Here is a 20,973-nt window from a genome sequence, read left to right as displayed (position 1 = left end):
TGTGCTAATTAAAAGCACCCGGCGCTGTCTCAGAAATGCATGTAAAAATGCCCAGAGATTGTGAGGTCCTAGAAAAAGGCACATTAGCTTATTAATGTGCATTAGCAAAAGCATATGGTTTTTTGTGATGCTTTAATGCGCATTAAAATAGGCTGATGTGCATTAAAGCGCACGTGTAGATGCATCCTATGTGCTTTACAAGTGGTTGTGGAGCGAATGACCTCTGGAAGACGGAGTTGCTGAGAGCCTGGCAAACCTGTTAACGTGCTAGATCAAGGGGCAGGAAAAGTAGCTTGACTATAAATTAACTCTCATTACAGTAAATATTGCTCCTTGCAGCTTGGAGCTCTCATTACAGTAAATATTGCTGCAGTTCACTATGGCAGCAGGCATTGTGAATGGACGCGTCTCCTCCGAGCCACGACACATGGCATGTTTACACTGGAGGAGCTTTCTTTGTGGTCCGGAGCAGACAAAGAAGCAGTTATGCTGGAGTAGCTGGTCTTACCCCAAGGCAATGGGGTGGGAGCCCCAATGACCCTGTTTTCCTTGAGCAAACATACCCCCAGCACAGCCACGGACTCACACCAGCTATGCTGGTACAACTCACGTTGGCCTAATTTTACCGCAGCTTTCTTTTCTGATCTGAGTAGTTCCCAGACTTGAGCCAGTTACACTGACATAGGGCAGTGCACTGTGTGTGTGCTCCTTTTTTAACAAGGAGCTAAACGAGTCATATAATCATAGAAAATGAGGACTGGAAGGGAGCTCAGGCGGTCACATCGAATCCGACCCCTTCCTCCAAGCAGGACCAGTCCCAACTACATCATTGCAGACAAGGCTTTGTCTAGCTGGGTCTTCAACACCTCCAAGGATGGAGACTGCACCACCACTCTGGGCAGCCTGGTCCAGTGCTTTACTACCCTCTTAGAGAGAACATTTTTCCTAATATCCAACCTCAACTCCCCTTGCTGCAACTTGAGTCAGGTGTCCGGGTCTCTCTCGCACTCAGAACCCAGGATTCACCGTTTAAGCTCCTCCCAGAGATGGCGGATGACGTTGTACACTAAGAATTGAACTTGCTCGTGTTTTGGTGCAGAAGCCCGTGGGTCCTGGCCTCGTCCAGGCCATGGCATACAAAGCAGCCGGAGGGTACATGGCAGGAGGACAAGCATGAAAACTTGCCGGGCCCCAGACGGCGTCTGGCGTTACAACAGAAAGGACGGGAGCTTTCACGAGGCCTGCATGCACGTCCCAGGGTCGCTCCCTGACCCCTCGCCCCTGGGGCTGAGCGCGCCGTGACCCCTCACTAATGAGCGTTGCACACAGACGCCCGGGGCTTCTTGTTCGGAGCTGTCGAGAGCAAGGTCCACCTCCGTCACGGGATAAATAACGATAATTCTGCGTGCAGGGAAATTTGACACTGGGATGTAATTGCGTTGCTGTGGCAACAGCTGTCCATGTGGTCCTTTGTCTCTTATCGACAGCTAGCAAGGCAGCGCCGGCCAGCATCGGGACAGGACGTGCCTGGCTCGGGCAGCCTGTTCTGCAGTCGCTTCCGCCGGTGACAAGTCATCCGAGTTTGCAGCTTTTGCACGAGGAAGGGCGGTGAATGGGAACAGCTGCTCTGGGCTCTCCCCAGAGCTGTGAAACAACTGGGCATCCCCCTGCCACCCTCTCGTCCTCGGGGCTTGTAACTGAGTTGCGCCGACCGCCGGCTCTGTTCCTCGCACGTGGTCGCAGCACGTCTAATCGGCCTCCCCACCTCGCCCAGCCTCAGGTGAAAACACGTGCCAGCTATCCACAGGTAGGGCAGGCGAAGGGAGGCTGCAAGGTCGGGGGGCCCTTGGACAGCAACACCGCATGCCATGAAACAAGAACAAACTCCACATAAAAGTAGCCCGTCGTTATCCTGTTATGCAGGAAGATCGTCCCGTTTCCACGCTACAAATTACGACTTCCTTTGCACTCCAGTGCAACCACAGCTGCCCGGGCCCAGGGCACGACCCACGTTTTGTTTCCCATCCGAACCTGGTTTGCATTGACATTAGTAAAGCTCGATCATTTATCAGGTTTACCGAGAACCTCCCAGCTTGGCCTCAAATGTTGTGGCTGTAGGGAGATCATAAAATCCTGAATGCAATCTGTACTTTGAATGCCCTTTTTAAGCCCAAAATGTAGGGGATCGGTCCGCTGAAGAAGCAAGATCAGACCAGCGACCCAGACACAGAGCGGGGAAAGGCCTGAGCGTGCATTATAGGAGTATAATAGACTAGGATATCATGTAGAGGAGCCAGGAAACAACCTGCTGAAGAAGAAAGTGGCTCATGGTTGAATAGTCTCAAGAAAAACAGGTGGCTGAGTTATTATTGGATTCAGGGGGGAAAGGGAGGCGGTGAGCGCGTGAGTCACGAAGAGGGAAAGCGAGGACATGAACTGAAAGGTGAAAACACAGAGAAAAGCTATTGCAGGCAGAGCCTGGTAGCAGAGAAAGGAGGATCTGAAGGAGATTGAGCCGTTGAAATATAAGGATCTGGTGGGGAGAAAGAAAGGAACAAAGTGGGGGGGAAAAAGCCCAGCTGGAAAGAAAGGAAAAGCAGCAAAGGGTGGCAAGGATAAAAGCAGAGGCCTGAATGGGACAGGGGGAGCAAGGCAAGAGGAAGGCTTTGATCCTGCCACCGGTTCTGGGCAGACAGGTCTCCTTCCCTGCCAAGAGGTGCATTGGGCTGCATTTGGGGGCAGCGAGCTGCAGGTGGGAGATCTGCACCCCGGACAGTCAGCATCTGGGCTCAGGTTTTAATTCCCTTTCCTTCTGGGTTTTCTCACCTGGCTGCCCGTCTTCAACCACCTAGCAGGGTGCAGAAATCTTCACGGGCCCCGCAGCAGCACGACGACGTCGCAGGGCAGACTGGGCAGTCGTAGCGCTGCCAAGCTCACGGCTCGCCTCGTCTGCCTTAGGCGCTTCGTTTCATTTCAGAGCTCGGGGCGGCCCGAAGGAGTCGATCGGTCTGAGGGAGAAGGGGCAGGCGATGCGCAAAGGGAAGAACGAGAGCAGGGAACACCTGCGTCCCGTCCTCTCCGCCCCGGAGCTGGTAGCAGTGTGGTAGTGTCTCGGTTGGGGGGTCTCCTGCCGGCCCCTGTAACCCACTGTCACGAGGCTGGGTACGATGCTAAGGTGATCGTGTGCAGCAGCTGTGGCAATGGCCCAGAGTCCCAAAAATGACACACCCTGCATGCCACGATATCCAGCGGTATGCAACGATCCTGCCTGGCCCAGGAGCAGCTGCTCCTTCATCGGATAGCCACATCGGATCCATATATGCTCTGTATGCATCTCAGTTAGTCTGCAAGGTGCATCTCTACGCTGCCTTCTGGCTCCTCCAGCTGCTCCGGGGAGAGCTGCATGTCAGGGGCAAATCCCTAGGCCGCTACAACAAAGTTATTTAGGGGAAAACTTTATGGGCCGAGCTGCAAAGACTGTGCTGAATGCATCAGTGGGAACGGGGAGGACTAGCTGCAAGGGAGCGAGGCAGAGTGTGCTGGACTCGGGAAGCGATCTCTCCTCCGTGGAGAGCTGAGTGGCAGACTCTGGACCATGAAAGATTGGCCAGTGCATGTGGGAAAGAGCAGGGGAGCTGGACCAGGGGTTGCATAGTGGATGGACACACCTGGCACCTGCCGAAGGAATAGCAGGGTAGATGCTCCATAGCTGAGCAGTGGGCTCTGCCCTTTGGCATCAGGCAGCTGCCCCTGGACAGCAGGGCCGCGTGGGACAGACAGGGCAGGCACCCCGATGAGAAAGGGAGGAAGGTATTTTCCAAGGGAGCTTGAAGCATTGCTAATAAGCATCTTCGTGTGAGGCTGGGTCTGGCTTGATTTTATCCAGGCCTGTTTTGTCCTCCCCATCTATTGTCAAGATACAACTGAGGGCCGTGGAGCAGGTCCGTTTGCCGCTGGAGCGTTTTCGGCAAGCAGCAGCCAGCAGGCTGGACCACACCTGGCTCTTTTGATGCCGGACAAACCCCGTGGACTCCAGTGAGGTTATAATAATAATTGCAATGACTGAGAGCAGAGAAGCAGACTGGTATCTTTTATAAATCCCCTTTTTCGACAGTCTTTGATATGTAGCACGAAGAGTCGTCTGCCGCGCAGCTTCGGGAATCCCTGCCGGCTTTCTGCCTCGCTCTCCGTAGGCCAGGCCCTGGCTGCTGTGACTCGAAAGGCACGCCACTGAAGGAGTGACTTCACATTTCTCCTGCTGCACGACTCAATCTGTCTCTGCTTTTGAAGATGTCTGCACCAGCTCCAGCTGTGCAATTTGTATTCTGCTTTGTTCTTACTTCCCAGTGCCACAGAAGATCATTCGTACCTGGACCCCAGCGGAGCCTGATGGAGATCGGTCATTCCAGAGCGTATCCCTGAATAGATGACGTTTTTAATTGAATTGCATGCTTTGGCATAAATGCATGCAAGGCTCCCTCTTTGCTTCGTTTCTAATTTCATCCGGCCCTGGGAGCTGGAATGACTGATTTAGATTTACAGTGTTAGGCAATCTCTGGTGTAGCTGTTCGTTGCACCGGGCAGATATAAATGCAAGGGCTGAAAGCGCGTGCTGTGTTTTGGACGTGGAATCCAGTTGTGGACCATTGCAGCGGCCCCGATTCAGGAAGACCCCGATTGTGGACTGTCCCGTTAACTTGAATGGGTCGGAGGGGTGTGTGCTTGGGCGCCGTTCTGAATAGGAGTAGGCTTGAGCACATCCATAGCTGCTTTTCTGAATCACGGCACAACGCATCCATCGTGCTAGGTTAAATCAAGCCGTGAAGGTGCAGCAAAAGTGGCTGTGATTTATTGTTCTCTCGTTGGTGCAGACCTGGGTTGCTCCAGACTAGGAGTAGACTAAATGAATTGCATATTAACAGTTGGGCTGTCCTTTTGGAGAGATGAACAAAACCCCCCCACTAAAAACGTTTAGAAATGTTGCTGGTTTCACTCGATTCTGGTTTGGAGGAAAAGGGGTCGGAAGCATAAAAGCACGTGCAAACCCAGGACAAATAGTGCTTCTTTGCATTTAACTAAGGAGAAAGTTAGGAGAGACTCGTGGAAATCCCACGCCTGGTTTTAAGATGCAGGGAGAGGAAAAATCAGGTAAACGAGGATAAACTACAAGTAAAGGAATACCAAAGAACAGGATAAGGAAGGAGAAAGACGGTACTAATACTAACGAGATGGTCAGGTAAACAATACAATGAAAGGACTGTTTCCAATCGAGCTAGGAAGTTAGGAAACCTCTGAAAAGTAGGTGTGCTTAATGCCGGAAGCCAAGCAGAAAAACGGTGGAGTAACAACCATAACCAGGACACGGGTATGGAAGGGTAAGCGCTGTTCAGGAAAGACAGGCATAAAGATAAGGGCGTTGGAGAAGTGATGTACGTTCACGATAGAGTAGACGCTAAAGAAAGAAGAAACAGAGTAGGTTAGGGTCAAAATCATTTTGAGGAGGGCTGGCAAAAACCGTGGCTGTGGGAGTCAGGGATGGATCCGTCCCCAGGGTCAGATTCGGGGATAAGCAGTGATTTCTGTAATATTATTAACAAATAATCATTACGGGAGAATTAATTTCCCAACTATAGACTAGAGAACAAAGGCTACTAATAATGATAGGGTCCAGATATTCCTGGCGTATGCCTTTACTCAGTCATCGCTGACCCAGTAAGAGGTGATGCTGTTGGAGGCTGGGGTTTGGCAAGTAGTGAGGGCACGATGGACGAGCGGGTGATAGAAAATACTAACCTTGGCTTGTGTGATCATGAGTTGGTTTGGTTTCACTGAACTCGGAGCATAAATGAAAGTAGGCGTATAACTAAGGACCTGTTTCGGAAGGGTGGACTTTGACAAAGCGAGGGAGTTAGGTGACGAATGATCAGCTGGACCACAAAGCTCGAGGGCCTGCGTGTAGAGGAGGCTCGAGTCTCTTCAATGCCAGGTGCAAAAATGATCTGGATTTTCTACCCCAAGCAGAGGAGGGGAGAAAGCACTTCGGCTCCAGGCCGAACTGGGGGAATAACTGGTGTCGGGAATAAGCAGAGGACCTGCAAGGAGTGGGGGGAAAAGGAACCGATCGGCCAAAGCAGCGAGATTGTGGATGTCGGGAAGTGTCAATCAGAGCGAGACGCGCCAAACGTCGAGCTGAATTAGACCTTGCAAGCCAATTAGCGCACACTCCCAGACGGCCTTCAGACCATAGATGAAGCAAGGCAAAACGTCAGGCCGCTTTGCAAGGAGGATAGGGCTGCGATTCAAGATATTCTTCAGCTTTCAATGCAGAGAGCTCTTGAGCGTGGGAGCAAAGGCAGGATGGCTAACGGAAATGTGGAAAGGGAAATCATCACATCAGAGCTGGGGGGAAGACGCGGGGCTGTGCGTGTTCAAGTCAAGTGTGTGCGTGCGGTGGGGTGGACCGAATGGTTTCATATCATTCTTGCCTCTCAGTATTAAGCATCAAGTCCTATTCGCTCTGCTCCCTGAGGACTTGGGAAGTATCGAATGAGCTCGTCATGGCTATGATTTAGAAGAGCAGCAATTAAGTCGGGGCTAAAGTCTGTAAAGGGAAGTCATTACACAGATGTCTAACTCCAAGAACATGTTTCGGTCCCAGGCGAATGCGAGTGATTTTCCCGGGCGCTGACGGGCATGCGCAAGCAGTGTTTCTGGCATGGACCACTGCATGCATGGCATGGAGGAAGACTGCAAGCTTGAGACTTGCTCTGAGCATTGGCTTTGCTTACAGAAGAAGTGCATCCTGAATTAGAAAATGAGCGTGTTCAGCATATACTCTCCTGCTCCTCCATAAGAGTCAGACTTGCAAAGGAAAACAGTGACTCCATATCACTGTGCAGGGCTAATTGCCGACTTCGTGCCCTTTGCATTTTCAAATCAATTTGCCACGCTTACGAGCGATGCACAGAAGTGCGCGCGTTACCAACCAGATTGGCTCAGGACGCTTCATTACACAAGGTTTGTCCCAGAAAACTGCAGCTCATTAGTAGGTATTTCTGATTTATGTGTGTCTGCATCTGCTTTCCTTCCTTAGACTATTGGGGGGGACAAATGCAGCCGATCAATCCGATTACCAGGCTAGCGAGGAATTTCTAATTGTGCCGGGTCTGACTTAATTGCGTTATCCTCGGGGCTCTGTATTTCTTCTTCGTGGATGTTTCAGTTTGGATTCTGGGGGCGTGGGAGTCTGGTTTCTGTCCTGTCTTTCAGGATCTGGTTCTTGTTTTCGGATTGTTTTGCTTTGCTGTACGCTTGTATCTGTATTATTGACATACGCTCGCAATCTATGTCGGGAAACTACCTCCAGCGTCGAGCTCCCATTAAGCAAAGGAAGTTAGATATATCAACATGTGCAGGGAAGTGTTCTGAATAAAACCCAAAGGGGGGTCGGCGGGTGCCTGTTTTAACTCACCTTGCAGGACAGCAAGTGCTTCCTGCCTAGGCAGAGTCCTGCAGAGCATCTTTACCAGTGCACAAACCATGCACAGTCTGGTATTAAATGTGCCACCCCCGTAGTTGCATGGTAGGTGGGACACAAAGTAGAGTCCAACCTTGCAAAGTGCAGAACGATCCCAATGGATTTCAAAAGGAGCGGAGGGTGCTCGCGGCTTCGTCCCTGGATGCCAGGTCTTTTTTAGCCCGGACGTGTGTTATTCACATGGTGAAAATGCCCGTCTGTCTTGAAGCACACGTAATTAGTGACAGTAGATATCTGCTCGAGACACAGCTTACAGCATTCACGGCTGTCTTTGAAGTGTCTGGAGCCTGGATCTCATCTGGCAGCCCCGGCCCCGCCAATGGTTGTCTGTAATGGTGCCTAATGGTATGAAATAGTCTCCGACGGGTTACTCTGGCTTCCAGACAGAAAGAGGTGGGAAATAATCCTAATGTTGATAGTAACTTTTGCACAAACCACGCGGCAGTGCAAATCCAGGAATGATGGTAGTATTTTGTGTCTTCCCAATGAGTGCATGGAAAGAGGGAAAACGCCGTGGGATAGATAGCACGCACCAGCATCTGTCTAGTGTCTACCCCCCAGATGCAAAGTCTTTCTTTATTTGCAAAGTATTAAACAGGATATTGTGTTCGGAGGTAGCGACATACCTGAAACCCTCTGCATGAATGCATGTGTGCATTACCCATGGGTCGGTTGGTTAGAGATAGCAATAAAGGCAGTTTGCTTTCTCCGGCTGTTTGTAATGGGGGTGGGGGTGGAAATGCATTGAGGAGTGCTGAGTTTCTTTGTATATGATGGAGGAAGTTTAACGCGTGAGTCATCCCGTGCGGGATTTTATCCATTTGCCTCCCACATGCTGCAGCGGCACTCCCAAAGTGGCTTGGTTGTACGACTGGGAAGACGCGTTCCAGCAGCCGATTGTTTATGAGAAGCAAACACAATGCGCTGTGGCCCCGGGCCCTATAACTGCAAGATTTAAAGACAACAAGGAAAGACAAAAAAAATCATCCAGGCGCAGAACCACAGTCTGAACATCTGCACCGGGCGAGCGGCGCTTTCTACGGAGGTCTTGCAAAAACCCCGTTGTCCTCTCCTGAGACCACACAAGGAGCGTTACCGTGTTCAAAAAGCAAATATGTTTGTTTAAAAGAGGAGATGTCTGCTTTGGCCTATCGCCGAAAAGCCAGGGTGCTTCTAACGCTCTTGGAGAGCCTGGCTTTCTCTCTTAATTACCACAAATAAAGCCTCTGCCTCTCTTCTTCCATTTCTCTCACTTGCCAGGGAACTGGAGATGGGCCCAAACGCTGGTGAAACTCTGGGGGAACTTCAAACATTTGTGGATATAACGGCCAAGTGAAAACCTTGCCAAAACTCTTAATTTGGGAGGTTTTCACTTAGAATCACAGAAAATGAGGGTTGGAAAAGACCCCAGGAGCTCACATCCAGTCCAACCCCTGCTCCAAGCAGGACCAGCCCCAGCTGCATCATCCCAGCCAGGGGTTTGTCTAGCCGGGTTTTGAAAACCCCCAAGGATGGAGATGCCACCACCTCTCCGGGTAACCCGTTCCAGCATTTTACTACCCTCCTAGTGAGATAATTCTTCCGAATATCTAACCTCAATGTGCCTTGCTGCAACTTGAGCCCATTGCTCCTTGACCGGGTGCAAACTCTGACCCATCAACGTCACTAATTCCCTCTTATTTTGCAAAGATGGCTTTGCATGGGGTGCAATGCCAGCACGTGTGCATTGTGTGGAGGCTGGGATCCCGAGGACTTCTGGGAGCCAACGTGCCGAACCCGTCGTCGACTGCTGTTCCCTCTCCGTCATTTCCATCCTTCCACTTGGAGCGGTGAATAATGATGATGATGATGATGATGATGATGATGATGATGATGACGACGACGACGGTGAAATGATCGTTCATGTTTGCAGCGTTCAATATTCAGGGCATCCCCGAGCACTTTGCAAATTGAGTTATAAATGAAGCAAAAGAAATCAGTTTGGCCACTGCGGGCCTCAAATGAGGGAATTGCCCAACAGTGCACATCAGCGTTGCACAACCAATTTAGCATGGGAAGCAAAGAAAGCCACAGAAGAACCGCAGCGGCCAGTTACTGAGACTGAGGTCTGAGCTGGAATTTGCTTAAGTTGCCAGCATTGCTCTCTGTTTTGCTAGCGAGGACTGCGATGTCTCGAATCCCCGCACGCGGCCAGTTGCGCTCCTCGTCCGAAAGACGGCTCGCTCTGCCAACCCACTGCAAGTGCGGCATTTCGCAGCTTGGCTCATCTGCTTTCCATTTCAAACACTTCTCCCTATTTTCCAAAGCCTTGCCAGCCATGTTTCGGCCACGCCGCTTCTAGTATCAACTGGGGGGAAGGTGGAGTTGCTTAAGCGTGGGAAAGATGTCCCCAGCAAGCGGCTTTTCTTCGAGGAGCCCCGAGAGCTTGAAAAGGAGCCTGGGTGCTGGGCTCGGCATGGGCTCCCCGTGTTGTAGCATCAGCAGAACGGTACAAATCCTCGGGAGGTCGATGTTCGAGGGGTACCAGGCCTTTCAATACATAGTCACAAAGCTTAGAGCATTTGCTCCCGCTGTCGAGTTCAGCGGGCATTTCGGGGCCTGGAAACCTTCCAGGGGTTTAGTTGCAAAAGCTCAAGAAGGAGCACCCACGTTCAGTGCAATATTAGCAAGATGAAATTACTCAGCGAGGAGGAGGGGTTCGAGAAGAGAAGAAGGGCCGAAACCCCCCAGAAAGATGAGACAGAAGGTGAGAAAATAGACCCGGGCGTGACGAAGCGGAGGCGTACACAAGTGAGCTCCTGGTCACGCTCCCTTTTAGCTCCGGCAGCTTCAGCAGAGTTGAGAAAGGTAGCTCGCCACGCTAATCCGAAGTCAGGCAGAAAGTAAGGTAGACAAGCACGGTATAGGTGACGTGAGCTCGAATGCGCGAAAGCTTATGCTCTGTGTATCTTATTTAGTCTACAAGGTGCATCTCTACCCTGCCTTCAGCAGAGTTTACACGGATTCAAGTGAATTCAGAGCCAGTCCCTTGTAATTGCTAACAGGCGGGCAGGCGTGCCCCCCCACCCCGATGCAATGTGTTTTCCTGTTATCTTGTAATTCCTACGTTCCTCTTTTTCTCTGGAGCAGTTTTGTTTCGTGATGTAAACCAGTCTTGAACGATAGGTCGCGAGCCTGAACCCCAGCGTCTTAAAGCATGCTTTGCAGTCATCGTGCTTCACGCTCGCTTATTCGGAAGAGCTGCTCCCCGGTAGCTCGTTCTTCCATGCACACGCACCCCGTGGCAGTGCCACGTACTGCGAGCGAGCAGTGGCATTTCAGCAGCGCTGTACGCACGCGCAAGCCCGGCGGATGGTGCACGCCCTGAAGACCCGGCGGCGGTGGGCTCGATCCTGCAGCTGCTGGGGTGCTTCCAGGATGGGCACTGGGATGCGAAAGGAAGTCACGCGTGACACTGGTGGTTCACGCCTTTGTGTCGGGGCTGGCAAACTCCTAGGCCACCGCGAGCTGCATATTGCATGAGACACGGTCCGCTCCCCCTCTGCACGTTCATAAATCCCTTTTACGTCCTCGCAACCCTACGGCCCCTTTCATCCAAAGACCCCGACGGCGATGAACGACCTGAGCCTCCCCATCTCCGCTGGGGGAGCCACAAAAATACGAAGACCCTTGTATACGTGGCAGGGCCCCCGATAGATCGACTAACTTGCTTAAGGACAAGCGTGATTAGCCACCGCTAGGATCAGTTCGCTACTGCTGTCGTGCGTCTCGCACGCAAAAGAAGTCTTCTCCTTTCAGTCGGAAGATGATCTGTCCAGCTGCCGAAGGGAAGCGCGAAGCAACCTTGCGGAAAACGAGCCGCTTCAAAACCCCTGCTGCGAGCTACCCGCGCATCACGGTTGTCAGCTCGGCTGCACATCTCTCGTTAAGGGGAATACAATTTAACGGGCCTTCTGTTCCTATGCAAAAAGGTCTCCACCAGTTCACCTACGCCAGAGAAACTCATCGGCTGCCGGCGTTCGTTTTTTCCCTGCTCAGGCTTTCTGGCTATCAGAGAACAAAACGCATCCAGTTCTACCCAGCAAAGGGCAGTGGCGGCCGACGTGCTGGCTGCTAATGCATTAGGAAGAATTAATTCATACAATCACGCCCTCTAAATGAGCCAGGGTAATTTCAGGGTCTGTTCTGCTCCTAGCCGGTTGAGAAGGGAGGAAGAGGAACGTGCGGGGGAGGCAATGCAAGGAGACCCGCACGTCGTGCATTTTGAATTGTGAGAATTTTTACAATATTTTAAGCCAGCGGTTCTCAACCTTTTCTAGACTGGAGGCACCCCTAAGGAAATGCCGGCTCTTGGTTTTCACTCTCTTTTTTTTGCATACGGAATAAAAATAGGGCAGCTCTTCTGTTGTAAAGAGCTCGGAAAGGCCACAACCGGGCAGAACGGCCTTCACGCTGTGGATCCCGGTTTGAAAACTCTGGGTTTATGACACGAATCGCGTTCGCACACCCGTTGCGTGGCCCCCCTCGGCCGAAAGGATGTCCTGGCAGCCTGGTCCAGAATCGGGGTTTTAAGTAACATGCTTTGCTTCGCATCCGCTGTGCGAGGCAGGGACCGGGGCTTGGGGGGGCCCGTAGGCTTTCTAGCATCTTCGAAGGCTGTGCCAGTGCATTTCAAGCAAGCAAAAGTGGTGCCCGCAGCTATCTCTACCCACCGGTGAGACCTTGCAAGGCACGCCAGGTGTGCTCTTGGTCTTTTTCCTTGGCTGTGGTGGGCACAGCGCCCTCTTTCCCCTCCGACCCCGCTCGATGCTGGCCGTAAAAGCAAGAAGAGGTGTTCGCTCGGCGGTCCTGTCCAGATTGCTTCCGATTCATCTGCTCACCTGATTTCTTCTCGTGCCACGTCTGATACTGGACTCGCTTCTTGTCCGAACCTGGGCGTTTGGTGCCGCTGCACCAATGCAATGAGATGACTTGCCGTTCGGCTCTAGGCTGTGGCTTGCGCTAAATCCCAAGGGCCGTCTTCGGCGCTGGCACTGTGGGGCAAGGCTACGTGGCACCTTCCCCTGCCTGGTGGGCACCCACAACGGGGCTGAAGAGCCCGGGGGATGCTCCAAGCCTGGGGATGGGAGCCTTCTGCCCAGGGGTCTCTTGTGAGGTCCCTGGCCTCGTGCGATGAATGGAAGCACAGGAAGGACATGCCGAAACCGAGGAAGGACGTGCGCCATGCCATGCACGTCCCCGCAGTCCTGCAAAAGCTGAACTTCACCTGCTGTGAAGCATCTTTGCACTCCGATTAATCCCGTGGAAATCAAGGAGGTTCCTCACGGTACTTCAGGCCAAGCACAGGTGCAGCTCCAGGAGCGGGTTTGTCGTCCAAGCTGAACCCATGCTTCTCCTTCATTTATTGCTCTTTAAAACTGACCTGGTAGCCTGGGCTGGGCTGAACGGGAGGAATTGAGGTGCTCGAGGCAGATTCTTTAGCAGAGGAATTAAATACATTGATGATCAGATAAATGGGAGCAGCAGGTGAGCCTGACAAAGAGGCGAACGTGCAATTTATTTTTGTCCTCTGATGGATGTGGATGGGCCTGCGTCATCCGTCCCCGTTATGTATCCGGTGGTTTGATTTTTAATGATTTGTTCTGGAGCTAGCGACCGATTTGGCTTTCTTTAGAGAAAACGGCTTGTTCCCAAACTCCGCGCCGCGACGTTACCCGCCTCCAGGCGGGCTTTCTGCAAACACAGGAAGGCTGGCGATTCGTTCTCTCTGGAAATATTAATGATCGAGCGGTAATAAATGACGAAGAGGGTCGATGGTTGCAAGGCAAGCGTTTGTTTTAAGATCCAAGTAGCAGCTTGGGTATTCCTCGCAGAGCCCTGGGAGTGTGGATGTGGACGCGGTTTAATAGCTCGGAGCTGCATCCATTCCCTGGTGCATTTAGGGGGGTGCCCCCCGCTCGGTGGGCTCCTTTGTGCCCTCTGCGTCCCTCCCGCAGTCGATTCCTTGCATTGATTTTGAGTCTGCCTCCACCGGCGCGTGAGCGGCGATGAGGGTGGGTCCGGTGGGGACAGCGCAGGGGCAGCACAGACTTGCACGCGTATTCGATGCCCTTCGGTTTGCTCTGCTCCAAAAAAAATAAAGAAAGGGAAATTTACTGGAAGGAGCCTCTCTCTGCTATTTTTCTTTTCCCTTCAAACCGAGAGCAATTCATTAACTCTTGGATAGTATCATTATCTCCTGACTGATCCGTTTCCTTCTTTCTCTCTCTCTCTTTTTGCTTTGCAGACAGCGAAATCATTCCTCCCGACTGCCTGCGCCCCAGATCCTTCACGGCCATCCGCCGGCCCTCGCTGCGCAGAGACACGGAGGACACGCGGCTCTCGGTGAGCCTCTGTGACCTCAACCTCCAGGAGGAAAACTTCCACGTCATGGCCACCACGTGCCCCATCCCGCAAAACTCCCTCAACTCCCAGCACTCCCACCTCCTCCCGTCCCAGCTCGAAAGCGACCTCCGCTTCCACCAGCTCCGGGGAGCCCACATCAAAATCCTGGACGACCAAACCGTGGCCCGGCTGGAGCACGCCCGCGAGGAGAGGACTTTGGTTTTCACCAGCAGGCCCCTCCGAATCAACGAGACCATTTTCGTCAAAATTAACAAATCGAACGCCTCGCGCACCGGGACGCTGTCGTACGGGGTGACTTCTTGCGACCCCGGGACCTTGAGACCCAGCGACCTCCCCTATAACCCGGAGTCTCTGGTGGACAGGAAGGAGTTCTGGGCGGTCTGCCGGGTGCTGGTGCCCTTGCAGAGCGGAGACATCCTGGGATTTGTGGTGAACGCGGAGGGCGAGCTGCATTTGAGTCACAACGGGGCCGGCGTCGGCATGCAGGTCTGCGTGGACTGCTCCCAGCCCCTGTGGATGTTCTTTGGTCTGCACGGAGCCGTGATGCAAATCCGCGTTCTGGGTACGTTTTCCCACGTGGCGTGCAAAACACCCGGGGAGGGGTCTCCTTTGCAAGGGCGGGGAGCGGGATGAAAATAGGTGGTCATCTTTTGTCCGTTTTGTGCAAACCCCTCCCCGAAAACAAAACCCAGGGGCCCCGTGACGTGATGAGCTCGCAGACGACACTTGCGTCGCGACGCCGTGCTTCGGATCAACTCCGCGTCTTTTCCCTGAGGATCTCTGAGCTCTTTGCAGATAGTAATGCATGACGCGTCCTGATCCCCTGGTGAAATGAAGGAAGCGTCACCCTGTCCCATGGGAAAACGGAGGTGGGGTGAAGTGATGTGACTTGTCACCAGGTCACACAGGGAATCGGTGGCAGGGCTGGCGATAAAACCTACCTCCTTGCTCCTGGGCCGGTGGGTTGCTCGTCTTTAGCCTCCAGAGATTGTTCCCCTGATGATCCCTTCTCATGAAATCAGAGCCTGATAAGCAGGTTAGAAAACTAAAGAGCGACAGACCCCTCCGTCTCGGGATCCCAGACAAGTTCATTCAAATTGTGAAAGGCCGAGGAGCTGTTTGGTTCCTCCAGGTTTGGTTAGGAAGTCACAATCGATGCAGGAAAGGAAGGCTAAACTCCGAGATCCCTGTCCTGTACGAACAACACGACTATGGTAGCGCTCACAACAATTTCTTTCTATACCACCCTCAATACGCGTGCTGGAGTTGAGGAACAGCCCTTGGGTGTGGGCTCAGTGCCGCTGGAAAGTAGGTACGTTGCTCAGTTAGGCCACGGGCTGCACACGCAGCGGGCCTATGCGGTATATGTTCCCGGGCATGGCAAAGAGGCAGGCCTGACCTGCCTTGAAAGTTATGGTTTGAAAGCGCGGGGATGGAGGTCCCCGTGTTACAAGCATGGGCACTAATGTTGGCATGCAGATGTGGGGGCAGATCTCATAGAGGCAGCAAGCTGTGGGCAGGTATGGTCCCTTCCCTGCGTGAGCGATGCTCTTCATCTTTCATAGATTCATAGATGTTAGGGGCTGGAAGGGACCTCGGACGATCATCGGGTCCAGCCCCCTGCACCAGGCAGGAAATATCTTGAACCTGGTATCCTGCTGATGCCGACGTGACAGCCGTGGTGGGGATCGGGTCCAACTCTCGGAGAGCAGTTTCTTGCAAGCGCATATCCAGGAGGCAAATAACAGCCAGGCAAGGTCTTTGGGTCGGTGAGTGATATCTTTTATTAGCCCGATTAAATAGTTGGGAAAATTGTCTTTCGCTTTTGGGTACGAACACCCTTCTTCAGGCAGAGTAAACTCTCCCTCTGCCTGAAGAAGGGTGTTTGTACCTCCAAGGTTGCAAAGATCGATTTTTCCAACTATTGAGTTGGTCTAAGAAAAGATGTCGGATTTACCCAAACAATCTTGTCTGCCTGTGTCCTTAGCCCAACACGGCTACAACCAACCTCCCTGAATAACAGCCAGGGCATTTGTTCAGAGGCTGTTCAGGGTATTTAGCTAAGAACCGGTCTGAATGTCAGCTCTTGCTGAAGGGAGGGTGTCTGGTGGCAAAGGACCCAGGCACTGGAAGCTACCCTGTATTACAGAAACCCCGATGGAGACACACTGATTATTTAAATTCTTAATAAAGGATTTGCAAATAACTATTAATTAACACCCTCTAATTAGTGTCACTTCTGCTGTGGAGGGAGAAGAAGCAGCTTAAATAAAGACATTTGGGCTTGGAAAATTATTTGGCTGAAGCCAAATGCTTGAATTCGGGATGCTGTAGAGCCCGGGGCGAGACGTAACGTTGAAAGACGCTGCTCCCTTCGCGGGCACCTGCCCATCTCCGTGACGTATTCATCTCAGACCCGCTCCTTGCTCCTCCCCGTCTCGGGCAGACGTCTTCACGATCTCTACTCCCTTTCATTATCTCTGGGGGTTTTGTTACTACCGTTCCTGAGGATTTCTTGCCTCTCTTTGACTTCAGGGACCCTGGCCTAGCACTCACTCATCTGCAGCTTCTGTAGGACGTCCCTTCTTTCCCCGTTCCTCTGCGTCAATGCAAAATTTGATTATTCCTGTACATATTTCATTAGATTCTGGTGACCACACGCCTCATCTCGGTGAAGCTGCATACCACACTCCTCACTGCCGAGCAGACGCAAGCAGTTTTTAGAGAAAGAAAGGATTCAACCTTTCCTCGCTGCGTTCTCAGCTGCGCAGTTAGATGCCCGATTTCGGCACGCAGCGATCATAATTGTGCATGCATCTGGCAGATTAACGGGACCTGTCGGCGGGCACCGTAACTAGATTTGGAAATTTGATCCTGTCTGTTTTCAAGCCCCACTACCAAAATAATCGTTCTACCCAATGGGGAAAATAATCGTTTTTGCAACACAGCCGATGGCTGGAGTCTCCTTTTTTGGGAACGAGGTGATCTCGCTCCTCTGTCTTGCAGGGCTTTCTCTTGCAATGCCACGTGATAAATAGCAAGCTACTTACGATGACACTAGAGGAGATGGAGGCGTAGGGCTGGAGGGGAGCTTTTGGGCCACCAGGTCCAGCCTCTTGCAACCACACAGGCTTTAATAACTCGACTGACCTTTCTAAGATTGATGCACGATGGATATCAGTGTTTATTACGAACATCCTGCTGCAATTAAAAATGTGCAGAGGTAACAAATGTGACACTGTCATTTAATGCTCTAACCGCTGCTCATCCGGTTATAGCCCAGTTGTCAAAAGCCCCTTGGGGCCAGTTTGATTATGGGTCTTGAATCATAGCATTGGGAGAGACCTCACAGTGCATCGGGCCTCACCGTGGCACTTAGGGAGCTTTGCTCTCAGCTAGCACACTGCTTGGATAGTGCTGGGCGAAGTCCAACTGGCCTGCGAGGGGCCTGGGGACAATTACAGGACCACAGAAGTGACAAAAGAGGCATCTTCAGGCCCCGAAATGTCACGGTAGGCACGGGGAAGAACAGCGCCATCACGGGGATTTGCAGGCTCACCAATTCTGCTGCCCGTGTCATGGGCAGAGCAGAAGAAGAGAGGGTTTTCCTGGTCTGCAAAGCTTTCCGTCGCTCGAAAAATGTTCCCGTTCTCTTTTGGGACGATGAAAGCAAGATGTTTCAGTTCTCCGCCAGATACGGTAGAGACCGGGAACAATGGACGTGGTGGCTAGGGCATCTGTGGTAGGGGAGAGTTAGGTTCAGATACTTGGTCTGCCTCTGGCAGAGACTGGAAGTGAGTCCGGATATTCCTGGCGGTCTGATCGTAAGGTCATCGGTGTGCATCTGTGCATGTTTTACTCACTTACACACTTGGCCTGAACTGTTAGATTCCCACCAAACATTTTGTTTGAACGGCCAGCATGGTTTAACACATGAGTGTGACGCACACCAGAAGTGGGAATGTCATTATGCAGGCCTACCATAAAATGCCAGTATTTTTAAATGCAGTTTGGCTATTTACAGAGAAGCCGTGCTGCTCTCACTCATACGGGACAGCTTCGTGCCCATAGATAAATGCTAACTTAAATGGCTCTGTTGCAGCCTGGCACGAGGAAGAACCAAGAGGTCCAGCATAAGTGCTCCTATCTCGGGCTGCTCTGGTGCCATGCTACAACAGAAGTGAAACCGCTTGCAAAACCAGATTGTTTCATTTCCCTTCATGGCTGTGGTTGCAATAACCAGCACAGGTCCAAGCAGCGGGCCAAGATAATCTTGTCCTCTGGCAGAGTTGCATTTTTGGATGGCAAATTGGATGCATATTAGGAATGACCTGCCGTATTTTGTTTTTGCAATATCAAGGTGAGATCGCAAGAGGAAAAACATGGTTCAGCCATAGTATTTAATGCAAATTTGCAAAAGCAATCCTCAACCAGTCCCGTGTGACCCTTGTAAGGGTGCAGCAGGGTGCTGCACAATATTAGCACTGTTAGGTGTGCAAACACCTTACCTGTGATTCACAAAATAAACCCAGAGATTTCAAATAGAAATTTAGAGTTTCAAAACACATTCTGATGTACCGTGCTCATTTTGAGTTCCTCGCAACAGAAGAATTGCTCTACTTTTTTTCCTTAATCAAGAAACAAGTAAAGACTAAGATCTGGCATTTTTGAGGGGAAGAGGGATGGGCTTTGAGTCAAATAAAGGGTGCCTCGAGACTAAAAAAAGTTGTCTATTAGCCTGACAAGCAATGACGGCATAGGTTAGTGCACCAGGCACCTGTGCTGGTGGTTTTTACAGCAAAGCTGGTGGAAATCTCTTCCTGGAGTAGCATGTTAGCCATTATTAAAGTGATTCAAGTCCCACTACACTGCATGAAAGAAACAGCGGAGCAAGGGGCCTGCAGTACAAAAGCCAGGAAATTAAAGTCAGCGTGTTTCATTCCCATCTTCAGCCTTGCTGCCGCGTCCTTCAACGCAGATGAGATTACTGCTGTCTACACCGCGCAGGCTGGAGTAGTAAGAGCAGCGCATTGGGAGGATGGATGGGTCAAGGTATTGGTTATTAGACGCTGAGTTTTTACACCCCTGGATCGGCCGTTTGGCTCTGACTTGGGATCACCACGACCGAAAGTCAGTCTTGTCTGCACCTGCCAGCTTTTATTTCCTACTCGCAGTAAAAGGAAATGCTGCCGCAGCACGAGACTACCCTTGTACAAAATCACATCGAGTCACCAGCCAGTTCTGACTTTTCAGTCCTCTCCATCCAGCACCATTGCCTGGTAGTAAATTTACTGTAGAGGAAGTAAAAAGAGAAAATAAAGAGGAAGTGGAGAACAGCTCATTTTTTCTTCCCGTCACCCAAATATTCCTTCAGGCCGAGGAAAAAAACTAAAGAAAATCCAAACACCACGGCATTACGATGAGAAATTTCAGTCATTTCCAAAGGGAGATGTAAGATCAATCTGTTGAACTTGTTGACAAGAGGGTCAAGAGGAGCCTTTATCACGACCTATAATGACCGGCATGGGTGGAAGATGAAGAGCGGGGGCCTTGATGAAGCAGAACTAAGCATAACACCATCCGGTGCCTGGAAGTTGGTGCTAGATACATTCAGTCGAGAAATAAAGGGCGTATTTTAACAGTTGGGAATAACTAGCCGTCGAAGCAGATTGCCAGGGAATATGGCAGATAATTTAATCCATCTGGGATGTCCTGATAGGAGTTATTAGATTCAATTTGGGAATGAATGGGGGGGGACTTATATCTGCTATGGGCAGGAGACTGGGTTAGAAGGTTTCAGTAGTTTCCGTGGCCCTGAACGCTGTGCCCATTGTATTGCACACTAAGCAGAAAACAGAGGCCTGGCAAAGTGACTGGTCTTTAGGGGACTGTGGACATGTACAGTAGTGGCAATCATCACCGACCACGTCTGAACCTAATAGCAGAGGTTCCCTTTCTGCCCCCGCTGACAGAGGAGACTTAGCCGAGCGAGGATGCTGCACTGTAACTCCGAGGGAAGGCGAAAGGGAAAGGGGCAAGCCCTGGTTTATCATAAACCACCTGGAATTAAAAATCCCCCACTGAGGAATTTCATTGTTTCAGGCTTAATACTCAGCATCCTCCTTTGGCAAGCGGACACGACCAGCATATTAAACCGGCGATTTACCATTCACAGCTTTTGTTCGTAAGCATCTTGGATTATGGAGAGCCCTGAAAGATTGAAGTGAGCGGGGCTGAATGTATCGGCCTGCTTTTTATGCTGTAATTCGTTTAAGAAGTTAAATTTGACCGGCCTTGTAGGGTTTTAAAGTTATGACTCATGTCTGGAAAAGCTTTAGCAATAATAAGTCGATATATTTGCTTGTGGAGGAGCCAACTAGTGGCGTAGGTTATAATTTTCCTGCCTCTCCGAATGAATCGCATACATGCAGCAAAAGTATTGGGGAGTTTTTGGGGGGGGGTGGGGGTGGGAGCTCCCTAGTGAAGTTCATCCTTTCCTTTGAGACAAAAGTTATCTTTTAAGTAATTAAAAAATAAATGGGCGCATCATTAAAATAAGGATAAAGGAGGAAGCATTCAGGTCTGCAGCACAGTGATGCTGGTGCATAGCCCCCCTGGATCCTATTCAATCTAGCCTAGATCAGTAGTCTTACCAGGGGTATCATCTGATGGATATTCAGTCATCAGCAGGAAGGGAGACGTTGGACTTAGCCCGTGACAAGAGGACGTGTGCTTCGAAGCACAGCTGGGCTTGCCACGCTCTTGAGGGCACGGAGCATATCTTAATAAAGCGCCTGCAAATGGAGAGGTGAGGGAGAGCTTTGTTTCTTTCTCCAGTTAGCCACGCGGCATAGGGTCGGGGTGGTTGCCATCGTCCTTCTGTTTGGGCCTGGTTTGGGTGAAGAGAAGGACAGGGACATCACCAGGAGCTTGTGCATCAGAGGGAGCGACGGGCACCTGCCCTTTTGTGCCCGATTTAAATCGGCGCCCAGTCACGCACCCCTGGTGATGCTGCCGGGCCACGGGACGGC

At 51.4% G+C, this 20,973-nt stretch overlaps 1 protein-coding gene across 2 annotated transcripts in view; it reads left to right on the top strand.

Moving 5' to 3' along the window:
• NEURL1 (neuralized E3 ubiquitin protein ligase 1) overlaps positions 1-20,973 on the top strand; it is a 198,851-nt gene that overhangs the window by 163,096 nt on the left and 14,782 nt on the right. For both annotated transcript variants that reach the window (XM_019486003.2, XM_019486005.2), the window contains exon 4: positions 13,824-14,504. In XM_019486003.2, the coding sequence (XP_019341548.1) occupies positions 13,824-14,504 (681 nt within the window). The remainder of the gene's footprint in view (positions 1-13,823; positions 14,505-20,973) is intronic.

Source organism: Alligator mississippiensis, chromosome 6 (assembly GCF_030867095.1).
Source record: "Alligator mississippiensis isolate rAllMis1 chromosome 6, rAllMis1, whole genome shotgun sequence".
Taxonomy (NCBI): domain Eukaryota; kingdom Metazoa; phylum Chordata; order Crocodylia; family Alligatoridae; genus Alligator; species Alligator mississippiensis.
The sequence above is the reverse complement of the archived record's forward strand: the minus strand, read 5'-3'. Positions and strand labels throughout refer to the sequence as shown.